Source organism: Heloderma suspectum, chromosome 17, assembly GCF_057233095.1.
Source record: "Heloderma suspectum isolate Gila_16-S chromosome 17, 16-S_ref, whole genome shotgun sequence".
Lineage (NCBI taxonomy): Eukaryota > Metazoa > Chordata > Lepidosauria > Squamata > Helodermatidae > Heloderma > Heloderma suspectum.
The window spans coordinates 13,910,227-13,931,510 of NC_139474.1; the positions used below are offsets into that span (position 1 = coordinate 13,910,227).

The following is a 21,284-nucleotide window of genomic DNA, read 5'->3' on the forward strand; positions in this document are numbered from 1 at the left end:
TTTGCAGATTTCCAGAGCCCCAAAGAGAGTTTGATTTTCCACTGACAGGAGTGCTAAGTTGAGCTCTCCATCTTGGTCCCTTACCCGCCATGTTTTGCTTGCTTGGCAGAAAGCAAAGCATGCTGGGGGAAAGACAGGACGCCTCCAGGGGCTGTCCTGGCTGTCCATTTGACTACCCTTGTCCTACCTTCTTAGGCGGTGCCCGCACCTCCAGGAGACAGATGAGCTTGGGACCCACCCACAGCACCCATTTCACAGATGGGGATATCAGACGCCTGGCAGCAAAGTAACAACTAAGCCAGAGAGGACCCAAGTGGCAAAGGGCGTGGCAGTGAATGGGGCCACCCGCGCGCTTCTCGGCCAAGAGGATGGCCGAGTGTGGGCTGGGCAAAGCCTCTGGGGGCTCCTCACCTGGCGGAGGGTGTGGTGTCGCATGATGCTCTCCTGTTTGCTGACGCTGGACACGCTGGGGGGAGCGGCGGTGGGGGACAAGGCTGCTTGCTGCTGCAGCCGCTGCTCTATCTCCTGCAGGGAGAAGAGGAAGAAGACAGTCGCAAGCCAGACAGTGGGACCGACGCCTGGCAGCGCCCTCCACCTCTGCCACAGCCCCAGAGGCCACGAGCCCTGAACTGTCACCCCAGTGCTGGCTGCCGCATTCCCCACCCCCACCCCAATCCATCCTGTTTCAAAACTTGTTGAACTCTTTCCTTTCTAGGAATGCTAAGAGGAGGAAATAACTCCAGCAGGTAATTCTCAGCTGCTTCCCAAAACCACAGTTCCCAGGGCCCCTTGCGGGAAAGCTAAAGCAAAACCACAGTTCCCAGGGCCCCTTGGGGGAAAGCAAGAGCAACTGGTTTATGCATAAACTGGCAGGCAGTTTATACATGTCATGAAAATTTAGCAGAAGCAAAACCGCGTAAAGATTTCAGCAGGACAGGACATTCCCGTCCAAGCTCAGCCAGAATCCCTCCCCTCCAGCAGGGGGACCGGCACTCGCCTGCTCCTGCTGCAGAGCTTTGACAAAGGCGTTCTTCAGCCGGCTGGTGTGCTCGGCCTTGAGCGCCTTCTTCTGGCTGGAGGTCATGCATTGCTCGCACAGGATCTTGCCGTTCTTCTCCTGCTTCCAGTGCGGGGTGAAGTCCGTGCGGCACTGGGCACAAACGAATGGCTCCACTCTCAAGAGGGAGGCACAGCCTTTGCCTGGAGGGGGCGGGTGGGAAGAGGCGTCACTTGGAGGAGCGCGATCCCCTCTCCCAAGCTCCAAGATGGGGGGGGGGGGAGCGCCATTCCCAGGGATCACCCGCCCACCCTGTGACTCGCGGAAGCAAACTCATTGCGCAAGGAGAGCATGTGAACGTGGCTCAGCCTGCCTCCTGCCTCGAGCTGCGCAGGCAGAACATTTCAAGCTGCCCTGGAGCACAACCATGTTCTCCCCCCACCCAGCCCCCAGCGGCGGCCTTTACCTTGGCTGTCGATGACGCTCTGCACCACTTCCTCCAGCCCCACCATGTAGATGAACTCGCTGTTAGCCGCACTGGGCAGGAAGTGGAGCAACGGGGCGGGCGGTTTGGGGGGTGGGATCTCCAGGAGGGTCTTCTCCAGCTGCTTGCGCAAGGCGAGCTTGGCGGCCGCCTGGGAGTTGGCGGCGTCGCTGAGCGCACTGGGGCTAGGCAGCGGCGAAGACACCCGGTTCACCGTGCCCGGCTGGATGTGGGAGGCAAGGTTCATGTAGATGGCAGAGGACGTGGTGCGCTGGCAGGGGACCGCCGAGCTGGACTGCTGAGGGGGGGACACATGGGGGCGGGGGGCCGAAAGAAGAAGAGGACGTTAGAGAGAGGAGGGCCCAGACCGGCGACCCTGCACTCACAGCGGCCAAGCTTCAGACACCAAATGGTGCCCATCATCTACCACGTAAGGGCTCACGTATACCTGATATTCAGAGGCCTCTGAACATGAACGTTCAATTTAGCCATTGCCATGCCTTCTCCCTTGCCAACCTGCCTGGTTACTGAGATCATCAGAGGGCTTGCTCCTGGTGGCCCCACTGGACCTATGGCCTGACTGAAGGCCACCCGGAGAAGAGCCTTCGGTGTGGTGGCCCCATTTCTATGGAACTCCCTGCCTCTGGAGGTCAGGCAGGCACAAACACCGTGTTTCCGGCACCTCCTGAAAACAGCTTTATTCCTGGAAGCCTTCCTTAACTGACCAGCCGTGGTTTTTATCGGAATGCTTTATTTAAAAAAAAAAACAATGTTTTTTTAACCTGAACTTTTATTATTTTATCTTATCTTTGTATCTGTTACTGTTCACTGCTCTGGTATCTGTCTAGATGTGGAGCAGTGTGTAAATGTTGTAAATAAATAAAATAAAGGCTCTTGTTAATCCTGTCCTCCTCCATGTCTTTGCATAATTCCCCTTCAAAACCCACTAAGGTGGTGGCCATCACCACATCTTGTGGCAGCTAAATCACATCTTGGTCCTGCAGCCAGAGTCACCGATTCGAGATCTCTGAGGTCACACTGCTGGCTTCATGTTAGAAGCGGCAAGGAGCAAGACCTCACCGAAGCGCATTGTGCTTTTTGCGACCTTGATTCGGCCTGGATCAACTTGCCTACCCAGTATTTATTTATTTACTTACAAAACATATAACCTGCTCTAGATCTGAAGAAAGATTCCTGGGCAGCAAACAGTAAAGAAGAAAAGCATCAGAACACAAAAGAATAGAGATATTTAAAATCAAGTTATACAATAAAACCTTGGCTGGTCATTCAGGAAAAGCTTGTTGAAATAAAAGATGTCTTGAGCAGATGCTGAAAACACAGCAGCTTGAGGCCGGCCTGACGTCAGCTGGCAGGGAATTCCACAATATCAGTCTGAGCTCCGCCCTGGAGACTGAACCGCCTTTCTGTTCCTGCAACTCTTCTCCCACTCCCCCCCCCCCGCCCCCACCACACACATCTAAATGAAGATCACCTGCTAACTTGTGGAAACCTTAAGCCACTGCATGAGAACGAGGTGGCCATCACATCCTGTCCCCCGCAACCCCGCACCCAGCCTCCGCTTGGTCCCAGAGCCACAACCTGCGGCCACCTTCCCGAGGTCGTGTTACTCACTGGCTGGTAGCTGATGGCAGGGCTCATGCTCGGAGTGGTGGTGCGGATGAGGCCCGGTTTCGGGGGGATGCGCTGCCCTTGGAGCTGGGTGGGGTTCGGCGCAATGACGCGCTGGGACATCAGCATGTGGGGGAGGGCCGTGTTGGTGGCTGACCGGATGACGCTGTGACCCTGCCCAAAGAGACGGAAGGGAAGGCGTGCATGTGTCAAGAGACGGATGCAAAGGCAAGGCCTTGGGCCTCTCCTGTGGTGCCTCAGAACCGCCTAGAGAGCACGCCCCCATCCCACTTCCCTAGACAGGAGCACCCTGACATCCCATCTTCAGAGGAATATGGGCAGTTGCCTGATCCCAGCAGAACATCGGTCCATCAAGCTCAGAATCGCTTTCCCCAACTTGGCGCCCTCCAGATCTCTTGGACTTCAGTGCCCACAGCCAGCAGGGCCAACAGTCAAGAATGCTGGGAGCTGTCGTCCAAAACAACTGGAAGGCATCAGGTTGTTTACCCAATCCACATCCTACTTTTCTATTAAAAATAGTAATCAAAGTGGCTCATGGGAAAGATTTTACAGACACACACGCAGTACAACTCTCCTCCTCACTGGAAGAACAAAATCATAAAAACAGCAAAACGTTAGACTTAATCACGGCAGACTTTGAAGCTTTGGGAGGGAAACTCAAGAACTTTGGGGCCCAGATCGTTTTCTCATCCATCCTGTAGCATTCCAGTAGTCAGAAGAGGGATAGAAAGGGAAAGAAAAATACTCTGGGTGAATGGCTGGCTATGAAGGTGGTGCCGGCGCAAGAGATTTGGATTCTGGGACCACGAGCTATGCTTCCTGGAAGATGGACTATTGGCAAGGGACAGGTTGCACCTCACAAAGGCTGGGCAGAATGCATTTGGCCACAGCACGAAGAACTTTATCAGGAGGGCTTTAAACTGAATGCTACAGGGAAGGGGAACGTAAAGTTGGGGGTAACAATGGACAAAGGCTCATGCACTGCAACGGAGAGAACAGCTCTAATAGCACCCAATAATAGTCTTCACAAACATGTGGGAAGAAAGCCAGACCATAAAGCACATGGTCTTTGATGTCTATATACTAATGCCCAGAGTATGGGAAACAAACAGAACAAACTTGAACTCTTAACACAGGAGGGAAATTATGACTTGATAGGTGCAACTGAGACTTGGTGGGATGACTCTCATGACTGGAATACAGCAGTGGGAGGATATAACTTGTTCAAAAAGAACAGGAGGAACAGAAAGGGAGGTGGGGTTGCACTGTATGTGAAAAATACATATCTGTGCACAGAAATACAGGAGGATGAGCTTGGTAGCCCCATCGAGAGCATCTGGGCTAAAATAAACGGAGCAAAGAATAAAAGGAACCTGGTGGTTGGAGTCTCCTACTGGCCACCCAATCAAGGAGAAGACGAGGATGAAACTTTTGAAAAGCAAATAGCCATTGTTTCAAGCAAGCATGATGTAGGAGTCATGGGGGACTTCAATTTCCCTGATATTTGTTGGGAGACAAATTCTGCAAAACATGGCCCCTCCAGGAAACTCCTGACTTGTGTGGTGGATAACTTCCTCCTACAGAAAGTAGGGGAAGGAACTAGAGGATCGGCTATCCTTGACTTGATTCTAACCAACAGAGATGACTTAATGGATAAAGTAGCAGTTACAGGAACTCTGGGGGAAAGCGACCATGTTACACTTGAGTTCTTGGTTCCAAAGGAAGCAAAAGCTGAGTGCAGCCAAACGCGTACCCTGGATTTAAGGGAAGTTGATTTTAATAAACTCATAACAATGATCAGTAAGGTCCCATGGCAAGCGACTCTAATGAGAAAAGGAGTCCAAGATGGGTGGGAGCCTTTAAAAAAGGAAATTCTCAAGGCACAATTACCAACAATTCCAACAAGAAGAAAAGGTGGAAGACAACAGAAGAAGCCAATGGGGCTTCACAAAAAGCTTAGAGATGACCTGAAAACAAAAAAGGACACATATAGGAAGCGGAAAGAAGGCCAAGTAACAAAGGAAGAGTACAGGCAGGTAGCACAGAATTGCAGGGATGGCGTCAGGAAGGCTAAAGCTGAGAACGAACTGAGGTTAGCGAGGGATGCTAAAAGCAACAAAAAAGCTTTCTTCAGCTACGTGCATAGTAAAACACAGAGGAAAGAAATGGTGATTCAGCTTTTAAATAAGGATGGCAAAATGATAACAGATGACAAAGAAAAGGCAGAAGTGCTCAATTCCTACTTTGGCTCAGTCTTCTCCCAAAAGAGGGTCTATGACCCCCCTGGCAAAGGCGAAGTACAGGCTGAAGGGGCACGATTGCAGCTTGCGATTGATAGGCATATGGTCAAGGGACACCTAATTACTTTGAATGAGTTCAAATCTCCAGGGCCAGATGAACTGCATCCTAGAGTCATAAAGGAACTGGCAGAAGAGCTCTCAGAACCGCTGTCTATTCTCTTTGAGAAATCATGGAGGACAGGGGAAGTGCCAGATGACTGGAGGAGGGCTAACGTTGTCCCTATCTTCAAAAAGGGTCAAAAGGAGGAACCTGGGAACTACAGACCAGTCAGTCTGACATCAGTCCCTGGGAAAATTCTGGAGCAGATGGTAAAGCAATCCATCCATCTGTAAGCACCTTGAACACAATGCAGTGATGACTCGAAGCCAACATGGATTTATCAAGAAGAAATCCTGCCAGACGAATCTGATCTCATTTTTTGATCAAGTCACCTCCCTTGTGGACTGTGGGAATGCTGTGGACATCATATACCCCAACTTCAGCAAAGCTTTTGACAAAGTGCCCCATGTTACCCTGAAGAGCAAACCAGCTCAAGGTGGGCTAGATGAAACAACGATCCGGTGGATCCACAGTTGGCTACAGAATCGGACTCAAAGAGTGCTTATCAATGGGACCTTCTCAAACTGGGGAGAGGGAACGAGCGGGGTACCACAGGGCTCAGTCCTGGGCCCAGTGCTCTTCAACATTTTTATTAATGACTTGGAGGAGGAGGTGCAGGGAATGCTGATCAAATCTGCAGATGACACAAAATTGGGCGGGATAGCTAATACTTTGGAACACAGAAACAAAATTCAAAGTGATGCGGATAGACTGGAGTGCTGGGCAGAAAACAACAGAATGACATTTAATAGGGATCAATGCCAAGTTCTGCACCTAGGAAAAAGAAACCAAATGCACAGTTACAAGATGGGGGATACATGGTTCAACAACACTACAAGCGAGAAGGATCTTGGAACTGTTGTAGATCACAAGCTGAAGATGAGCCAACAATGTGATGTGGCTGCAAAAAAGGCAAATGCTCTGTTGGGCTGCATGAAGAGAAGCATAGCTTCCAAATCCCGGGAAGTCCTAGTTCCCCTCTACTCAGCACTGGTTAGGCCTCATCTTCAGTACTGTGTCCAGTTCTGGGCACCACACTTTAAGAAGGATGCAGACAAGCTGGAGAGGGTTCAGAGGAGGGCAACAAGGATGATCAGGGGACTGGAAACAAAGCCCTATGAAGAGAGACTGAAAGAACTGGGCATGTTTAGCCTTGAGAAGAGAAGACTGACAGGAGATAGGATAGCGTTCTTCAAGGACTTGAAAGGTTTTCACAGAGAAGAAGGCCAGGATCTCTTCTCGATCATCCCAGAGTGCTGGACACGGAAGAATGGGCTAAAGTTACAGGAAGCCAGGTTCTGGATGAACATCAGGAAACACTTCCTGACTGTTAGAGCAATACAACAATGGAACTAGTTCCGTAGGGAGGTGGTGGGCTCTCCCACACTGGAGGCATTCAAGATGAGGCTGGACAGCCATTTGTCAGGGATGCTCTGACTTGGATTCCTGCATTGAGCAGGGGGTTGGACTTGATGGTCTTGTAGGCCCCTTCCAACCCTACTATTCTATGATGCTATCATTCAGCCGTGAAAACATCAAAAAGGCAGCAATGCTAAAGCTTCCAGCAACTGACTGGTTTAAAAAGATAAAACAGCAGATCAGATGAACGTGGCCAGCTGGAATAAGTAAGGTCTCTACCAAATGTCTAAGGACAGAAAGAGAGGGAGGCTGGTCCGTCTCCACAGGGAGGGGTGTTCCTCAATCTCAATGCCACCACCAGGGGCACCCTGTCCCTCGCACCCACCCTGCTTGAGAAATCCTGCCTCGTGGAACTGTTTAAGGCCTGCACCAAATGGAGGGGGTGATGATCTGCATGGGCTGTACTGTTTCAGACTGCTGGTGAAAGGCCTCATTGTGGATTCATGTACACACATACATACATATAAACTAATACCAAACTCACTGTCCGAGTGCCTAGCTTTATGCAGCCACAGTGAGACCATCCATGCAAAAGAGGGAGATATCAGAGGGCTGGGTGAAACCCCAAGATTTGCAGAAGTACATTTTTTAAAGAAAACCAAGGGGGGGGGGGGAGAGAGAGAGAGAGAGAGAGAGAGAGAGCCAGCCATCCCACCTTTCTGTGTGTACACACACACCCTTTCCAGCTGATCAAATCCAACGGAATTTAGGGATACGCGTGTGTCAGCACATACAGCAGTCTTCTCTGGCCCCTGGTAGTTGTTAACCCCATACATTACGAGGGACGAGAAGTAGTTCTGTATTCATTTTCTCCACACCGTGCACGATTTCCTAAGCCTCCGTCATGTCCCCCCTCGATAATTTTTTCCCTAAACTAAAAAGGCCCCTGGGAGAGCACCTGCTTTGCACACAGAAGGCCCCTGGGAGAGCACCTGCTTTGCACGCAGAAGGCCCCAAGTTCGGTTCTCAGCATCTCCAGGTAAGGCAGAGGACAGCTCCTGCCTGAAACCCTGGAGAGCTGCTGCCGATCTGTGTAGATAATACTGAGCTAGATGGACCTGTGGTTCAGCTGATCCACTGGTAAGCCAGCTTCCAGTGCTCCGGTTTGAATCCACCCTGTCTTCAGAATCATGAGGACTGGAAACTTGTTTATTTGGGGGAAGAAGGACCACACAGCTCAGTGACAGAGGACCTGCCTGGCCTCTGCAGGTAGGGCTGGGGAATGCCCCCTGCCTGAAACCCAGGGAGCTGCCGCTAGTCGACACAGACAAGACAGGGATCAAGGTTCTGACCTATGTTCCTTCCATCACTGGGCAGGTGTGCCAACCGCCTTATCCCCCAGTCAGAGCAAGACCATGAGCAAAAATCCATTCGTCGCCTTCCCCAAAGGAAACTATCAGTCTCCACACCCCAGTTCTCTGAACTGGTGGCATTTTCTACAGAAGAACAGGCAGTGCGGACGGCAGGTGAGTCTTCATCAGCCTAGCTTAAGAAAAATAGCTCCCTGTGAAAGGACCTGTGCTGCCACGGAGCCTCTTGGCATGGATTCAGATGAAAAGGACATGCCCTCTTTCCCTCTCCCTTGCGGGGCTCGTGCATTAAAAAGGTCACCACAGAGCCAATGCATTTCTGGGAACTGCTGCGATGACGTGGGAGGGAGAAAAAGGAAGAGGGGATTTTCTTGGAAAGAGCTAGCTGCCCTCCCCTGCCACAAAGGGAAAACCCACCCTGCTCTTTTCAGATATGGTAGCCAAATCTGCAAGCAGCAGGAGCGAGAGAGGAGCTTCCTCCAGTTGGAGCTAGGCACGCTTCCCAGCCACATGTGTGTACTGTAGATACATACTCAAGCAGATCTGGAATAAGAACATGGCCTCCTCCTCAACTCTTAACGACTGGGTGTTGTTTTCTGCTTATCTTTGCCACACGAAACAAAAGGACTGAGGGGATCAGGTCTCCCCACTCCCTCACCCCCCCCCAAAAAGGGGGGGGGGATGAAGCATGTCACTAGTAGCAGGCAATGAGTTCTAAAGGCTTGCTACAATGACAATCACTGAGCAATTTATTTTTCAACAGCACTTGCATTCTTTATGCTTGTTTCTGTGACTGCTCTGTGTTGGTGTTGATTTATGAGCAGCGCTGCAAGGGCTACTGGGGGGAAAGCGTTTCTTCACACCCTGAAGTTTGCAGGAGATGGTATTTTGATTGCAACCTGGTGATGGGAAGTGATAGCGCTTTGCTTGCACCATGCAGCACGGAGATGACAGCACTTCATCTCCAAAAATATATGCATAAGAGGGGAGAGCATGTGTACCCAGCTCCAGCAGTCAAATTAATGAAGCAGGTTAGCATAAAGGATTCATAGTTCTGAGATAATTACGTGTGAATGGGTGTGAGTAGACAAGACAGATAACTGAGTGGCTTTAACATACACAATAAAAGCTGAATGACACACCTACTTCTTGCCTTCAGGGAAAATGTTGAATGTCTGAAAGGGAGCAGCGGCTTCCTGCTCAGATAAGAAATGACCCTCCTGAAATACCAGACTTCCGCAGAATCACAGAGTTGGAAGGGGCTATTTAGGCCATCGAGTCCAACCCCTTGCTCAGTGCAACCGCTATCTACCTTCCTGTAACTTAAGCCCGTTATTCTGTGTCCTACAGTCTTGGACGATAGAGAACAGGCTGCAGCCCTTTTCTGTATAACCCCTTAAGTAGGTGAAAAGGGCTATCATATACCAATCCCCCCCCCCCCCCCGGTTCTCTCCTCAAGGCTAAACATACCCAGTTCCTTCAATCTTTCCCTGTAGGACTTAGTTTCTAGTACCCTGATGATTTCTGTTGTCTTTCTCTGAACTCATTGCAGTTTCTCTAAATCCTTCTTGAAGAGCGGTCTCCAGAATTGGACAGAGTATTCGAGATGAGGTCTTACTGGAGTTGAGTAGAACTATTATGTCCACTGATTTAGAAACTATACTTCTATTGATTCAAACAAACAGTGCCTTTTTTGCAGCCACATCACACTGTTCACTCATATTCAGCTTGTGATGGACGACAACTCCAAGATTCCTTTCACATGTACTATTGTCAAGCCAGGTATCATCCCCCATCTTAAAACTGTGTGTTTGATTTCTCTTTCCTAAATGAAGAACTTTGCACTTTCTGTTAAATTTCATTCTATTATTTACTGCCCAGGTTCCGTGGACCTTCCTTCTCTTGCGTTTGACTTGGCCAAGATCAACATCTCTGAACACCTGCTGTTGTGAGACTTGAGCTGCTCTATGGCTGTTAACATTTAGAAGTTTATCACCTCCAGCACAACCACAAGGACTATGCCCCAATCGCCCAGGAATGAGCAGCTCAAGAGATGGATCACAGAAGTGAACACACCAGTGTTTGAAGATCTCTTACCTGTAATGTTCGGAGGTTTTGGGGCTCAACCCCCTGAGCTCCAGGCCGGGAGGGAATTTTGGACAGAGCCTGCTGTCCAACATGGGCAGGAGATGGCTGGACAATAGATGCTGCGTTTTGGACAATCGGAGTCTAGCAGAGAGAGAAAATGGGGACAGTCACGTGATTGTTAATAGAGAAATCAGAGTAGCATTTCCAAAACTTCTAATGTCTGGAGCAGACATTTTCTGGATCAAAACTGGGGGCAAGGTTCATTTGACACCCAAAAGAGATAACATGTACTTTTCTCGCTCAGTTCCCTGAAGGATGGGAAGGCTCAGCCACCTTGCAACTGTGGGAAAGCCCAGTTAAGAGCGTCTCTCAGTGTCCTGCCCTGCCCTGCCTGTGGCTCGCTCAGTCAGGTCTCAGAGATGGGGCTGTGCTTTGCAGGCAATGGCGTCGCTTCTGAGAATTAGGGAAATCCCAGTGGATCCTAACACCTTCCCTCAGGACTATGTAGCTTCTTTATGGAGAGGAGACTGATGCTGCACACAGTCTCCTCGCATGGTGGACACGTCCTACACAGCAGATTAAATTTTCAAGGCACACTGATGTGCCCCAGCTCCGTGTGCCACAGGGGGGTCTGCCCGACCACGGGCTGATGCATCACCTTCTGCACCACGTTCTCTTTCTGCAGCTGGCTCTGCCGTAGCTTCTTCAGCAGCACCAGCCGGGCCTCCTCCAGCCGCAGCTCGTCCCGGAGCTGTTTGATGAGCTGCTGCCTCTCCTCGATGCCTTTTCCCTGCAGAGAGAGGAGGCAAGGAGTTGAACAGCTGCTTGCATATTTCTGGCCCGCAAAGACCCACCAGCCTTTGGTAGCAAGTGACCACTCATAAGCACATGCGCTCGGGGCCGCTGTCTCCTGTGGGCTCCAACTGGCATTGCCTAGGGTGCCTGTATCTCTTGTGGAGCCCAATCACACACAAGTATAATAATAAAAAAAAGAGGATGCATGTCTGTCTGTCAGTGTCATAGCTCTATGATCATGAAACCTAGACACCTGAAACCTGGCATGCATACTTAAGGGAACCTGAGAGGTGTGCACCTCAGGATTATTGGGTTTTTAAAACGCATTAATTCATTTTAATTAATTTAAATGTGCCCATGTGTTTGAAGCCTGTAGTACCATCTTCAGTCACTAGGTAACAGACTGCCCTCACCACTGTGCTTGACAAAATGTACAGCTGCATGCCAGAACAGCTGGTCCCAAGATTCCTTGGCGGAAGCCATGACAGTTAAGCTTGCTTAAGGTAACAGTGCAGATGGGGGTCCTCACAGACATCCAGGAATAAGCTGCCTCTCTGTAGGTCCAAACTAAGAAATAGCTACTGTACCATTCTGCCTGAAGCAAAGTTCTGGGCAGCCTGCGAGCCTGCGTGCACTCTCGCAGCTCAACGATTCTCAAGTTCCGCGATGTTCAGTCCAAGGCGGCACTTACTTTGAACATTTCCAGATTGGCAGCCTTGAGCCTCTCTTCCATGCGGGAATTGGAGCGGGGACTGGAGGCCTCATTATCAGAAAGGACAATGATATCTGGCGAGGGGGTGAGCCGCCCCCTGTCCTGGTCACTGCTGAAATTTTAAAAAAATAAAGGATGGCGAGTTGGAAGAAAGAAGCGGAGTTATATACTTTTCACAGCCTGCAATGGAAGCTGAGACGGTGAAGGCAAAACATGTTGCTCCAAGGGGGGCGAAACTCACCAGCACTCCTCTCCGTCACCATCTTTAATTTCCTCTAATGCTGCCAGAGGGATATTCCCGCTTCCCCTCCCCCCCCCCAGCCCCTGGCCCAGAAAGCCCTTGGAATGGCACTATCATGACACAGGGCTGTGCTAAGACAGCCTTCCCCAAGCTAGTGCTCTCCAGATGGCTGGCTGTGGGATGCTGGGAGTTGTAGTACAACACATCTGGAGGGCACCAGCTTGGCGAAGGCTTGTTCTAGGACATTATGGGGATTCAGACATGGTGGCCAGCAGTAGGGAAGAACTGGGGGAGAACCAGTGACTTGGCACTCCCCCACCCTTGAAATTTCCCCTCCATCCCACAGATCACGAGACAAGGGAGGCAGTTTCCCACCCCCTCTTTTGTCATCAACACTCCCTCCCAAATTTGGCCTGAACTTTCAAATCTTCGTCCCACTTCTAGGAAGAACCTGAAATAAATCTGGGGTGGCAATTTTGCGTTTACTTGTACACATCTGCACTTGCGCGTGAAGTGCTGAACACGTGGTAATGGCATATGTGTGTACAAAATTGTCTTCTGGGCCACAGAGACAGTAATGTAAAGTTGCATGGCTTGTCTCTACCCTGTGTGCGTTGCTGATCTCCAGCCTTTCATAGCATTTCCTGTGTGCCTATTTCATAACTGATCTCCCCTGTGATGCTGAATGAGATGTTTGATCACATCGGCATACATAATTTGGTGGAGCGAACATGTGAACAAGTAAACTGAATGCATGCACACCCAACAGCAAGAATTGCCCAGTCTGCATGCAAGTAAATGAACACATGTGCACAGTCTTCATGCAGACTGGCTGTAACCTCGGACCAGGGATCTCTGTCCCTGACACATGGGGTCTTTCCTAGTCCTGAGCTAGCTGGGCCAATAGCTTGATGATGTACAAGGCTGCTTCATCTGTTCAAAACTCCCTTTCCATACGCATCTGTATCTCCCATCTTCTTAAGAGTCAGGCATCCCGCCTGAGCAAACTTTGACCTCAGTTCTTTTCTGCACAGGGAAGCAGGACAGCACGAGATGTTCTGGTGCTTGAGACAGAACATCCAAAAAGTACATCCCCAACACCAATCCTGCCAGGAGACGTGGTAGACAAAGGCTGGGGAACTGTACCTCTTCCCTTCATCCTATGTTTGCTGCAGCAAAGAAAACCTGTGCTCATGAACAAAATGACTGCCACGTAAACTCATCTAAGCCAAGCCCCATTGGCTTCAGTTGCCCATGGTTTTAGCATCCGAAAGAAAGGCAGTCTTGTAAATAGCTTATTCAAGCTAGTCGCCTGTAATGAGTCAGAATTGCCTTGAGACCACCAGGCAGGAAAAATATTACAAAAACTGGCTCCTTTCTTTCAGGCCACACATTACTAACCAAGGTGAGCGGTCTGAGTGGCTTTGCTTGCAAGCCATGCTATGCTCACCAGGAAAGGAAAATACAACTGTTCGTCGTGAATACAAGCTGGAAGAAAAAGCTACGTTTTAAGATTCTGCTTTATCAAATTTGGAACACGAGGGAGGCAATCTGTGACTTACATTCTGGTGTCTTTGCTTGTTAACCCCACCAATTCACTGGGAGGCGGTCAAGTTATAATCCTCAGTTAACATGTAGTCTGTAAATTAACTGGTTCGAGCTTGCAAATCCAGGAATTAGATTTCTAGCATATGAACGAGTCTGGCACTTTGGCTATTTCTGGCCCCACTTAAGGTTACATAGGGTCCCAACCAAAGCAAACGGAAAGATGCTCCTAAGGAAAATGTCTCACAAATGGCCAGATAAGGCAGAGCGGCTTCAGAAATGAACACATGGCAGATGTTTACATTAGAGGTGCTACCAGAAACACCATTAGAAAAGGTAACAGAAACCTCAAAATTACAATGCAGACAAATACCTGAACTCCACACTCATTGCAACCTTGGAAATATTCTTCCTTCAAGAGGGAGCTTAAACAGGGACTAGACCAAACCGTAACCTGGAAGTGAATCACCGGGCACCAGAAGCGGACGCCACTTCCTGTCACTTGGAGACGGGTGATGTAATCGAGCGGTAACCAGGCACTGCTGCACGCATTGTGACATCACACAGAGGGAGGCTCAGTTGCAACCAGGGCCTTTTGTTGGCAAGTGCTCCCAAACACCCAAATTTGGCACCAACGGGAAAACCGTTTCTGCCCTCATATCAACTTCAATCAAGCTGGGTTGTGCACATATTTAGACAATTGGCAATTATGTTTGTAAAATTAAGGCTTTTTTACAGTGGGTTGGGATAATGCCTCAAATGCTGGAGAGGAATAGTTGGGAAGGAAGAACAATAGGCTCATGAATGGAGCTACAGGAAAGATGGGGGCATGTGCAGAGTACAAACACAAACACACACACACACACACACCCTTCCCCCATACTGCAAGCCCTAGCTCCTCCATTTTGAACATTTGAAAACTTCTCATCAAGCCAAGAGAACTAGGAACTGGCTTCTTTTACAAAATAAACACAAATCAAGGCTCCCATGAAGCTACAATTCTGAAGAGGCTGCACTCCACGTTACACGGAATACATGCAGGACACTGGGAATCTGAACAAAGGCTACGTGTTTTTAAACTTCTTACACCAAAAGGCTGCAACGATGCCCATGTTTTTCCAAATTTTTCTGCCACCATGAGGACCAGAAACTTAAGGGGCTTTTAAAGTAAACATATCTATGTGAAAGCTGAACTTCTTGGCATTCCTGACAAGAGCAGCAGTTTCTGCTTTTAGGCATTAGCATATTACTGACCCATGCACCTCAATCTGGAACTCCCAAAGGGCTCCAACGAATACATGGAGCTATGTGCAATCAATAAAGCTGTACACATTTATTTCAAAGTACATGAATGCGTCATGTATAGCATGATGGATTACGTTTCTGCAAATTGCTTTATGGTTTTGAAGAACATCTATCAGGTCCCCTGCCCCCTTTTGGTTATTTTTTAGTCTAAACTTCCAAGACCACCGAATTATGACAGATCTCCAGAGTTGCAGGCAAGAAGAAGGAAAGGCCAGGGAAAAAGCTGACTGACTGCTCCTTCCTATACCGCTCACCTTTGACAGGGGCCTCAGATCTTTCCAGGAAGGGGATGGGGCAGGGAGGTGGTGATGTGGCCATTCCGCTAACTCTTCCCATGGCGGATGGCTTACGTTACTTTGAGACGAGTTGGAACAAAGGGTTGACAATGCTTAACTTCATCATCCTCAAAGGAGATGCCATTCTGAAAGAAACGTGAGTGCTAGAGAAGGCTTAGTTTGCCACAAAGTTCGGAGGTTATCCACCCTGTTCAGAACCTGTTGCCTTTCAAGTAAAGGAACTGCTGAGCAGAAGATGGCCCTCCCATTTCTCTTGTTGTGCAAGCAAAAGTGTCATGGCAGGGGAAGATCCAAATGCAGCTCCTCCTTCTACCACAGATTAACATGAGACATAACCCAGCAGGACATTATTCCTGGATTGTGGTCTGTGGGCATGACCTGTCTGAGTTCCATTCCGCCACCACAAATACCCCCCGCTGCCCCCAGCCTCACCACCTCTGTGCCTCGGCAAGCAGCAGATCACGGGGCTCTACTGACGCGAGCCCCCTGCAGCAAGATTCCTTCTGTTCAAGCACAAGGGGAGATAGGATGGCCGGCAGGCAGAGGCGGTGGGGCAGATGGTAGGCAGGCAGCCTGGGCCGCCACAACCAAACGAAACCGCATCCAAGGCGCTTCTGCCTTGGAGACACTCTTCTCCCTCCCACGGCTGGTATCTTGTCTCTGTGCCACTGATGACTGCATGAGTGAGTCAGGATTTCACAGCTCAAGCAAGTCCCACATCAAGCCACAGGCTGCTTCACACCCCTTTCCGCCTCCATACCAGCAACAAGGGGGTAACGCATGCTCTCTAAGGTCTCCACGTGCCAGTGGGTCAAGGGACCGTGAACTCATTTTGCTGGGACCACAACGGACAAACACACAGACACACACATGCCAATGCCTACTGAGCAAAGCATTCAGAACCAGGCAATCAAGTAAGTTGACACAATCCTTCTAGCAAAAATACTGGACTCAAGAATGGTAACTTCAGTAAATATTTGGCTTAGGAAGAACTGACATACAGTCCTGATGGAGAAGATATAAAGGACTACCCCCCCACACACACACATATTATAAAACACTTGGGGACCATTTGTAGCATACTGGAATCAGGTTAAACCTACAGAAATGTACATCAAGTTTAAATTATTTATGTTTGTTGAACTGATTTTCTTCCGCTTATGCTTCTTTCTGTTTAATGTAATTAAATTAATTTTATATAGTAACATAATTATCAAATTAAAAATAAAGGTGGCAATAAGTCACAAAACTATTTAATCCAGGGCTGTGCTGCATGTTTGATCATTTTGGTTTTCAGGATGGGAATGCCTGGATGGGCAGGCGGGCGGGCAGGGTGTTGAGATAGTTCTTTGTAAAAGCCAATACTGTTTCTCACTTCTGTTTACAACCATTGTCCCTCATCTACCACTGCTTCCATAAATACCTCCACCCCCACCCCAACGTCTTTGTGCAGTGATCCCAATCAGGGATCCCACAGTGACCATTATGAGGTTACAATGCTTTGTAGCCAACCAGAACTGGCTAAATGCCAATGTCCCCAAGGGCAAATGAAGCAACACTTCACAAATTAGGTCACATGGGTTATCTTAGCTAATCAGAAATGTGAGGGCAAATGAACTTGGCTCCTGCCTGCTCTAGATCATGCGTGTACTTCTAGCTCAGCTGGATTGACAGCAAGCGCTCCCCTAACACCCTACCTGTCCCAAGCTTTTGGGTTCAGAGGCTAGGAGACAAGGACATTTTGGTCAATACTGTTCTTAACGATGTCAGTCTAAGACAAAGTAACTCCTCAAAACATAATACCCATTTTTAACAATAATTGTGTCCTGCTGATTTTCATTTTTTGCTTTTGGTAACAACTCCCCTGCCTCCAGCCTCTGAAACAAGGAACTGGGGGGGGTCCCCCAAAAGCAAAATAAATAAATAAATATTCAGCCAAACACAGTTACTGTAAAAAGCAGTATTTTAATAGGATTGGTGAACTTGAGAGTTGTATCAGGGGAAGGGAACCTGGTGCCCTCCAGATGATTTGGACCCCAGTCAGGGATAATGGGAATTGACTCCAAAACCTCTGGAGGGCACCAGGTTGCCTACCCCTGACTTGGATCATAAATAGCCCTCAAATTAACCAAAAACAAACAAGTATAAGAGTTAATCAATAAGTATCCCTTCTCCAGATGGACAGTGGTGACAGAGAGGAGAACAACAGACTCTGAACCAAGATGGCTCCAAATCAAGCTCTCCCTACCTTCTCTTTGCACTCATGTCCACTGGCTCGTCGTTGATGTTCTCCTTGCCCGGCCTCCCAGAAGACCGGCTGTCCGGGTGGGGCCTCAGATTCCCGTTCAGCTTCTCCTCGTAGACTTTCAAGCTGTCCTGCTTGACAGGCAGCTCATGGGGCACCTCGATGCCTGCCAGGTCCTTCCTCTTGAGCAGCGCCAGCATCTTGAGGCGTTCCATGGCTTCGTGGCCCTCCATCTTCAGCCGCTTGGCCAGGACGTCATCCCGCTCGTCGGCTTGGTCCAGGCTCCGCTTCAAGAGGTTCAGGCGCAGGGCGTCCTCCGTCATGCGGTCCATCCTGTTGCAGAAAGGAGGAGCAGAGAGAGAGAACAGGGTCAGGAGGCGGAGCAGAGGAACTCTCACGGAGGGCCCCATTACGGCACAGGGGCCTCTCTTGAGCAGCAATGCACTGTACCACTTCTCCCTAGGCAGATTCACAGAGAAGCAGAGGCCAACCAGCGGCTACTGGGCTCAATCGCTAAATGGAGCTTCCAGGTTCAGAGGCAGTCAACCTCCATGTACTAGCTTCTGGGAACAAACAGCAGGGGATGGCTGTTGCCTTCGTGCCCTGCTTGTGGGCTTTCCAGAGGTATCTGGTAGGCCACTGCATGAAACCCTATGTGAAACAGGATGCCAGCCTTCCTCCAGACAGGCCCCCTCTAGCTGAGTCAGACTGCAACTCATATCAGCCGCAGCCATAAAAGCCATTGTACGCATAAAAGCCATGGGCCATGCTGGCTGGGGCTCATAGGAGTTGCAGTCCAACACACCCGGAGGGCGCACGGTTGAGGGAAGGCTGATCTAGATGGGCTTTTGGCCTCCTCTTTTCCATCACTCCTATAACACACAGGTGTTCTACTGATTATTCAAAGCATTGTGAACCTCCCTCTACCCTGCCTTGTTCGCAGCTTGAGGAGGCTTACCAATATATTTAATCCAAGAGTAACAGCAGGATCATATGAACATATAACGTTGCCTTATACTCAGGCCATGAGTCCACCTAGCCCAGTACTGCCTGCTCTGACTAGCAGAGGCTCTCAGGGGCCTTTCCCCATCCTCTGCTCCCCGGTACTTTTCTTCCAGGAGATGCCAGGGACTGAAACTTGGACCTCCTGCATACCACTGAGTCACAGCCCCTTGCCCCAACCTCGCTTTTATCGGGACCCATTAACATGTTACAGAGCAGTGAGCAAGCTTTCAGCCTCCCCAGGACCTGTCATCCTACTGGATGTCAAATGCAACGGAAGAAAGAAATGCGTGCATTTGGGGCAGGGAGGAAGGGATGTTCTTGGCCATATTTTTGTTTTCAAAAGTGTCCCTGATGGTAGTTTGCGGTAGTCTCTTAAGGTGGTGCAGCAGTTGTACAGGAAAAACGCATACATGTTTACTCAGAGGTCAGTCAGTCCCATGGCGTTTCATGGGGCTTCTACCCCAGTGAGTTTCCTTAGAACAGTCTTCCCCAACCTGGTGCCCTCCAGCCATTTTGGAGCACAACTCCCAGCATTCCTGACCACCGGCCATGCTGGTTGCAGCTGACAGGAGTTGGGAGTCCAAAACATCTGGAGGGCACCAGGTTGGGGGAGGGTGGCATAGAATAATGGCAGCCTTCAGTTAGAAATCTTTTAAAAAACAGACTAGGTAGTTAGGTAGAGCAAGCTACCCAGACTGCTGTATTCCAGGAAAGGCTTCCAAAGGAGCTGACACTAAAAAAATTAAAATCAAGACACGAGAACAGCAGTGAAAGGAGCAAGGGAACCATAACAGCAGCAGCATCTTCACCTGGTGCTGAAAAGCTGACAAAGCAGGTGTCACCTAAGCATCTCTGAGGAAGCTGTGTGTGTGGCGGGGCGGGGGGGGGGGGGAGACCGAACCTATCTATACTTTCACCAAGCTCCTCCTCTCTGAAAACGGTGGCATACTTGGACTGTGCTAGGTCCAAAATGTTCAAAATGTCCTCTGCTCCCCCTTTGTACGTATAAAAGCCAGCCGTTATCCCAAAGCGTCTCTCCGCTTAACACAGCCTTGCAAATAAGCCCACGAAAGTTTCTAGTCTGGGATAAAAACCTTTACTAGCTTGCTGAGAGAGGAGGGACAGTTTCCATGCTAGGCGGGGAACGGGGGGGGGGCATTCTTCCTCTGGCACCCCTTTTGGTTTCTATGCTTGGCAAAGAGTGCTCCATCCCTCCTCTGCCAGCCTGCTCACTCACCTGTATGCAATGCCTTGTCGTCTATGGCAACCAGGCTAATGTTTAAATATAAAGCTGTACTAATCCCCCAAAACATTTTCACTAGACTGTTTGCCCACATGTGCTTCTGTTAGGCACCTGCAGCATAAAAGGGCTGGGGGGGAGCCCTTTTTGTGAAGCCTCACCAGGGAAGCAACCGTGCCTCGCCACAAACAAGTGGCTATTGACAAGCCTGGCCCATGTGGTTGAAGACCTTACTCCTGGTTCCCTTTACAGAGCCTACTAAAGAGGAATTTGGGGTCTCTTTGGGGTCTGAATTGCTTTGCAAGTTGACATATACGATGCGGATAAATACGCAGCCCTAAAAAGTGGGCTAGTTTGCTGTTTTGGCAGGAACACTTGACTTGAGACATGATTTTAAGGACAAGACCTGAGTAGACTGTAGGGAATATAAGAAACTGCCTCACAGGGAGTTAGGCCATGGCTCATCTAGCTCAGTACTAGCAACATGGACTGGCAATGGATCTCGAAGGTTTCTGGCAGGGGTCTTTCCCAGCCTGACCTGGAGATACCAGGGATTGAAGCAGGGACCTTTTGCATGCAAAGAGTTGCTCCACCACTGAGCTATGGCCCTTCCCCTGAACCAGGGGTGGGCAACTTGTAGACCTCCGGATATTTTGCCCTACACCTACCATCAGCCTTAGCCAGCATAGCCAATGGTGAGGGAATGATAGGAGCTATAGGCCAAAACATCCGGAGGGCCTCAAGTTGTCCAGCCCTGCCCTAAATCGGAGGGAGCTGTCATATAACCAAGTCCCACCACCAGTCGTTCTGGCTCAGTACTGACTGGCAGCGACTCTCCAGAGTTCCAGAGGGGAATCTTTCCCAGACCTACCTGAGAATTAAGAACCTGGGGCTGGCTGTATGAGAAGTATGTGGCCCTTCTTTTAAAGCATGACAACCTGCCTCATACCAAACCAGACCATTGGTCCACCCAGTCCCATACTGGCCAGTTCAACTGGCAGTGGCTTCCCACAGTCCCAGAGTTGGAGGCCTTCCCCAACCCCACTACGTCAGAGGCCGGACTTGGAGCCTCCTACAGCCGAAGCCTATGCTTTGCAATGGAGCTCCACAACCATCCACTCCACACCCTGTTTCCTTTTTGCTCTTGATGTGAATGTGTCATTATTGAATATAATGTCTGTTTTTACATGTTTTACATTAATACAGTGAAGGCTTCTCTCACTTGACAACAAATTGCTAAATTCTCAAGCTTAGCCAAACAAGTGAAAAACAAACAAAACAAAGCTAAAACCAACATTAAAATTCTGCTTCTAAAAGGTTAACATTCTACTGTATAGGACAACAGCCTTAAAACACACACACACAACCATTTTAATGTTAGACTAGTGAACCTGGCATCGCACGGGATGGAACAGTCGTTTGTTTGATACAGCGAAGCCTTTAAGCAAAGTTGCGTAGTTGTCAGAGTTGGACACATTGTGCCTGCCTCATCTGGGTGAAGCCATGTCTGCTGGCACCCACAGGCATGGGCCCCGCCACAGTATACCCTTAT

General features: G+C 49.4%; 1 protein-coding gene across 13 annotated transcripts in view; it reads right to left on the minus strand.

Annotated features, from left to right (window-relative positions):
• GATAD2B (GATA zinc finger domain containing 2B) overlaps positions 1–21,284 on the minus strand; it is a 59,068-nt gene that overhangs the window by 1,541 nt on the left and 36,243 nt on the right. For 7 of the 13 annotated variants that reach the window (XM_084824314.1, XM_084824310.1, XM_084824316.1 and 4 more), the window contains 8 exons: positions 17,491–17,820; positions 11,835–11,967; positions 11,007–11,138; positions 10,358–10,489; positions 3,114–3,284; positions 1,464–1,779; positions 998–1,200; positions 412–525 (listed from right to left, as the gene is read on the minus strand). In XM_084824314.1, the coding sequence (XP_084680440.1) occupies positions 412–525; positions 998–1,200; positions 1,464–1,779; positions 3,114–3,284; positions 10,358–10,489; positions 11,007–11,138; positions 11,835–11,967; positions 17,491–17,819 (1,530 nt within the window). In that variant the 5' untranslated portion in view covers position 17,820. The remainder of the gene's footprint in view (positions 1–411; positions 526–997; positions 1,201–1,463; positions 1,780–3,113; positions 3,285–10,357; positions 10,490–11,006; positions 11,139–11,834; positions 11,968–17,490; positions 17,821–21,284) is intronic. The other 6 variants (XM_084824315.1, XM_084824317.1, XM_084824311.1 and 3 more) reach the window with 2 other exon arrangements.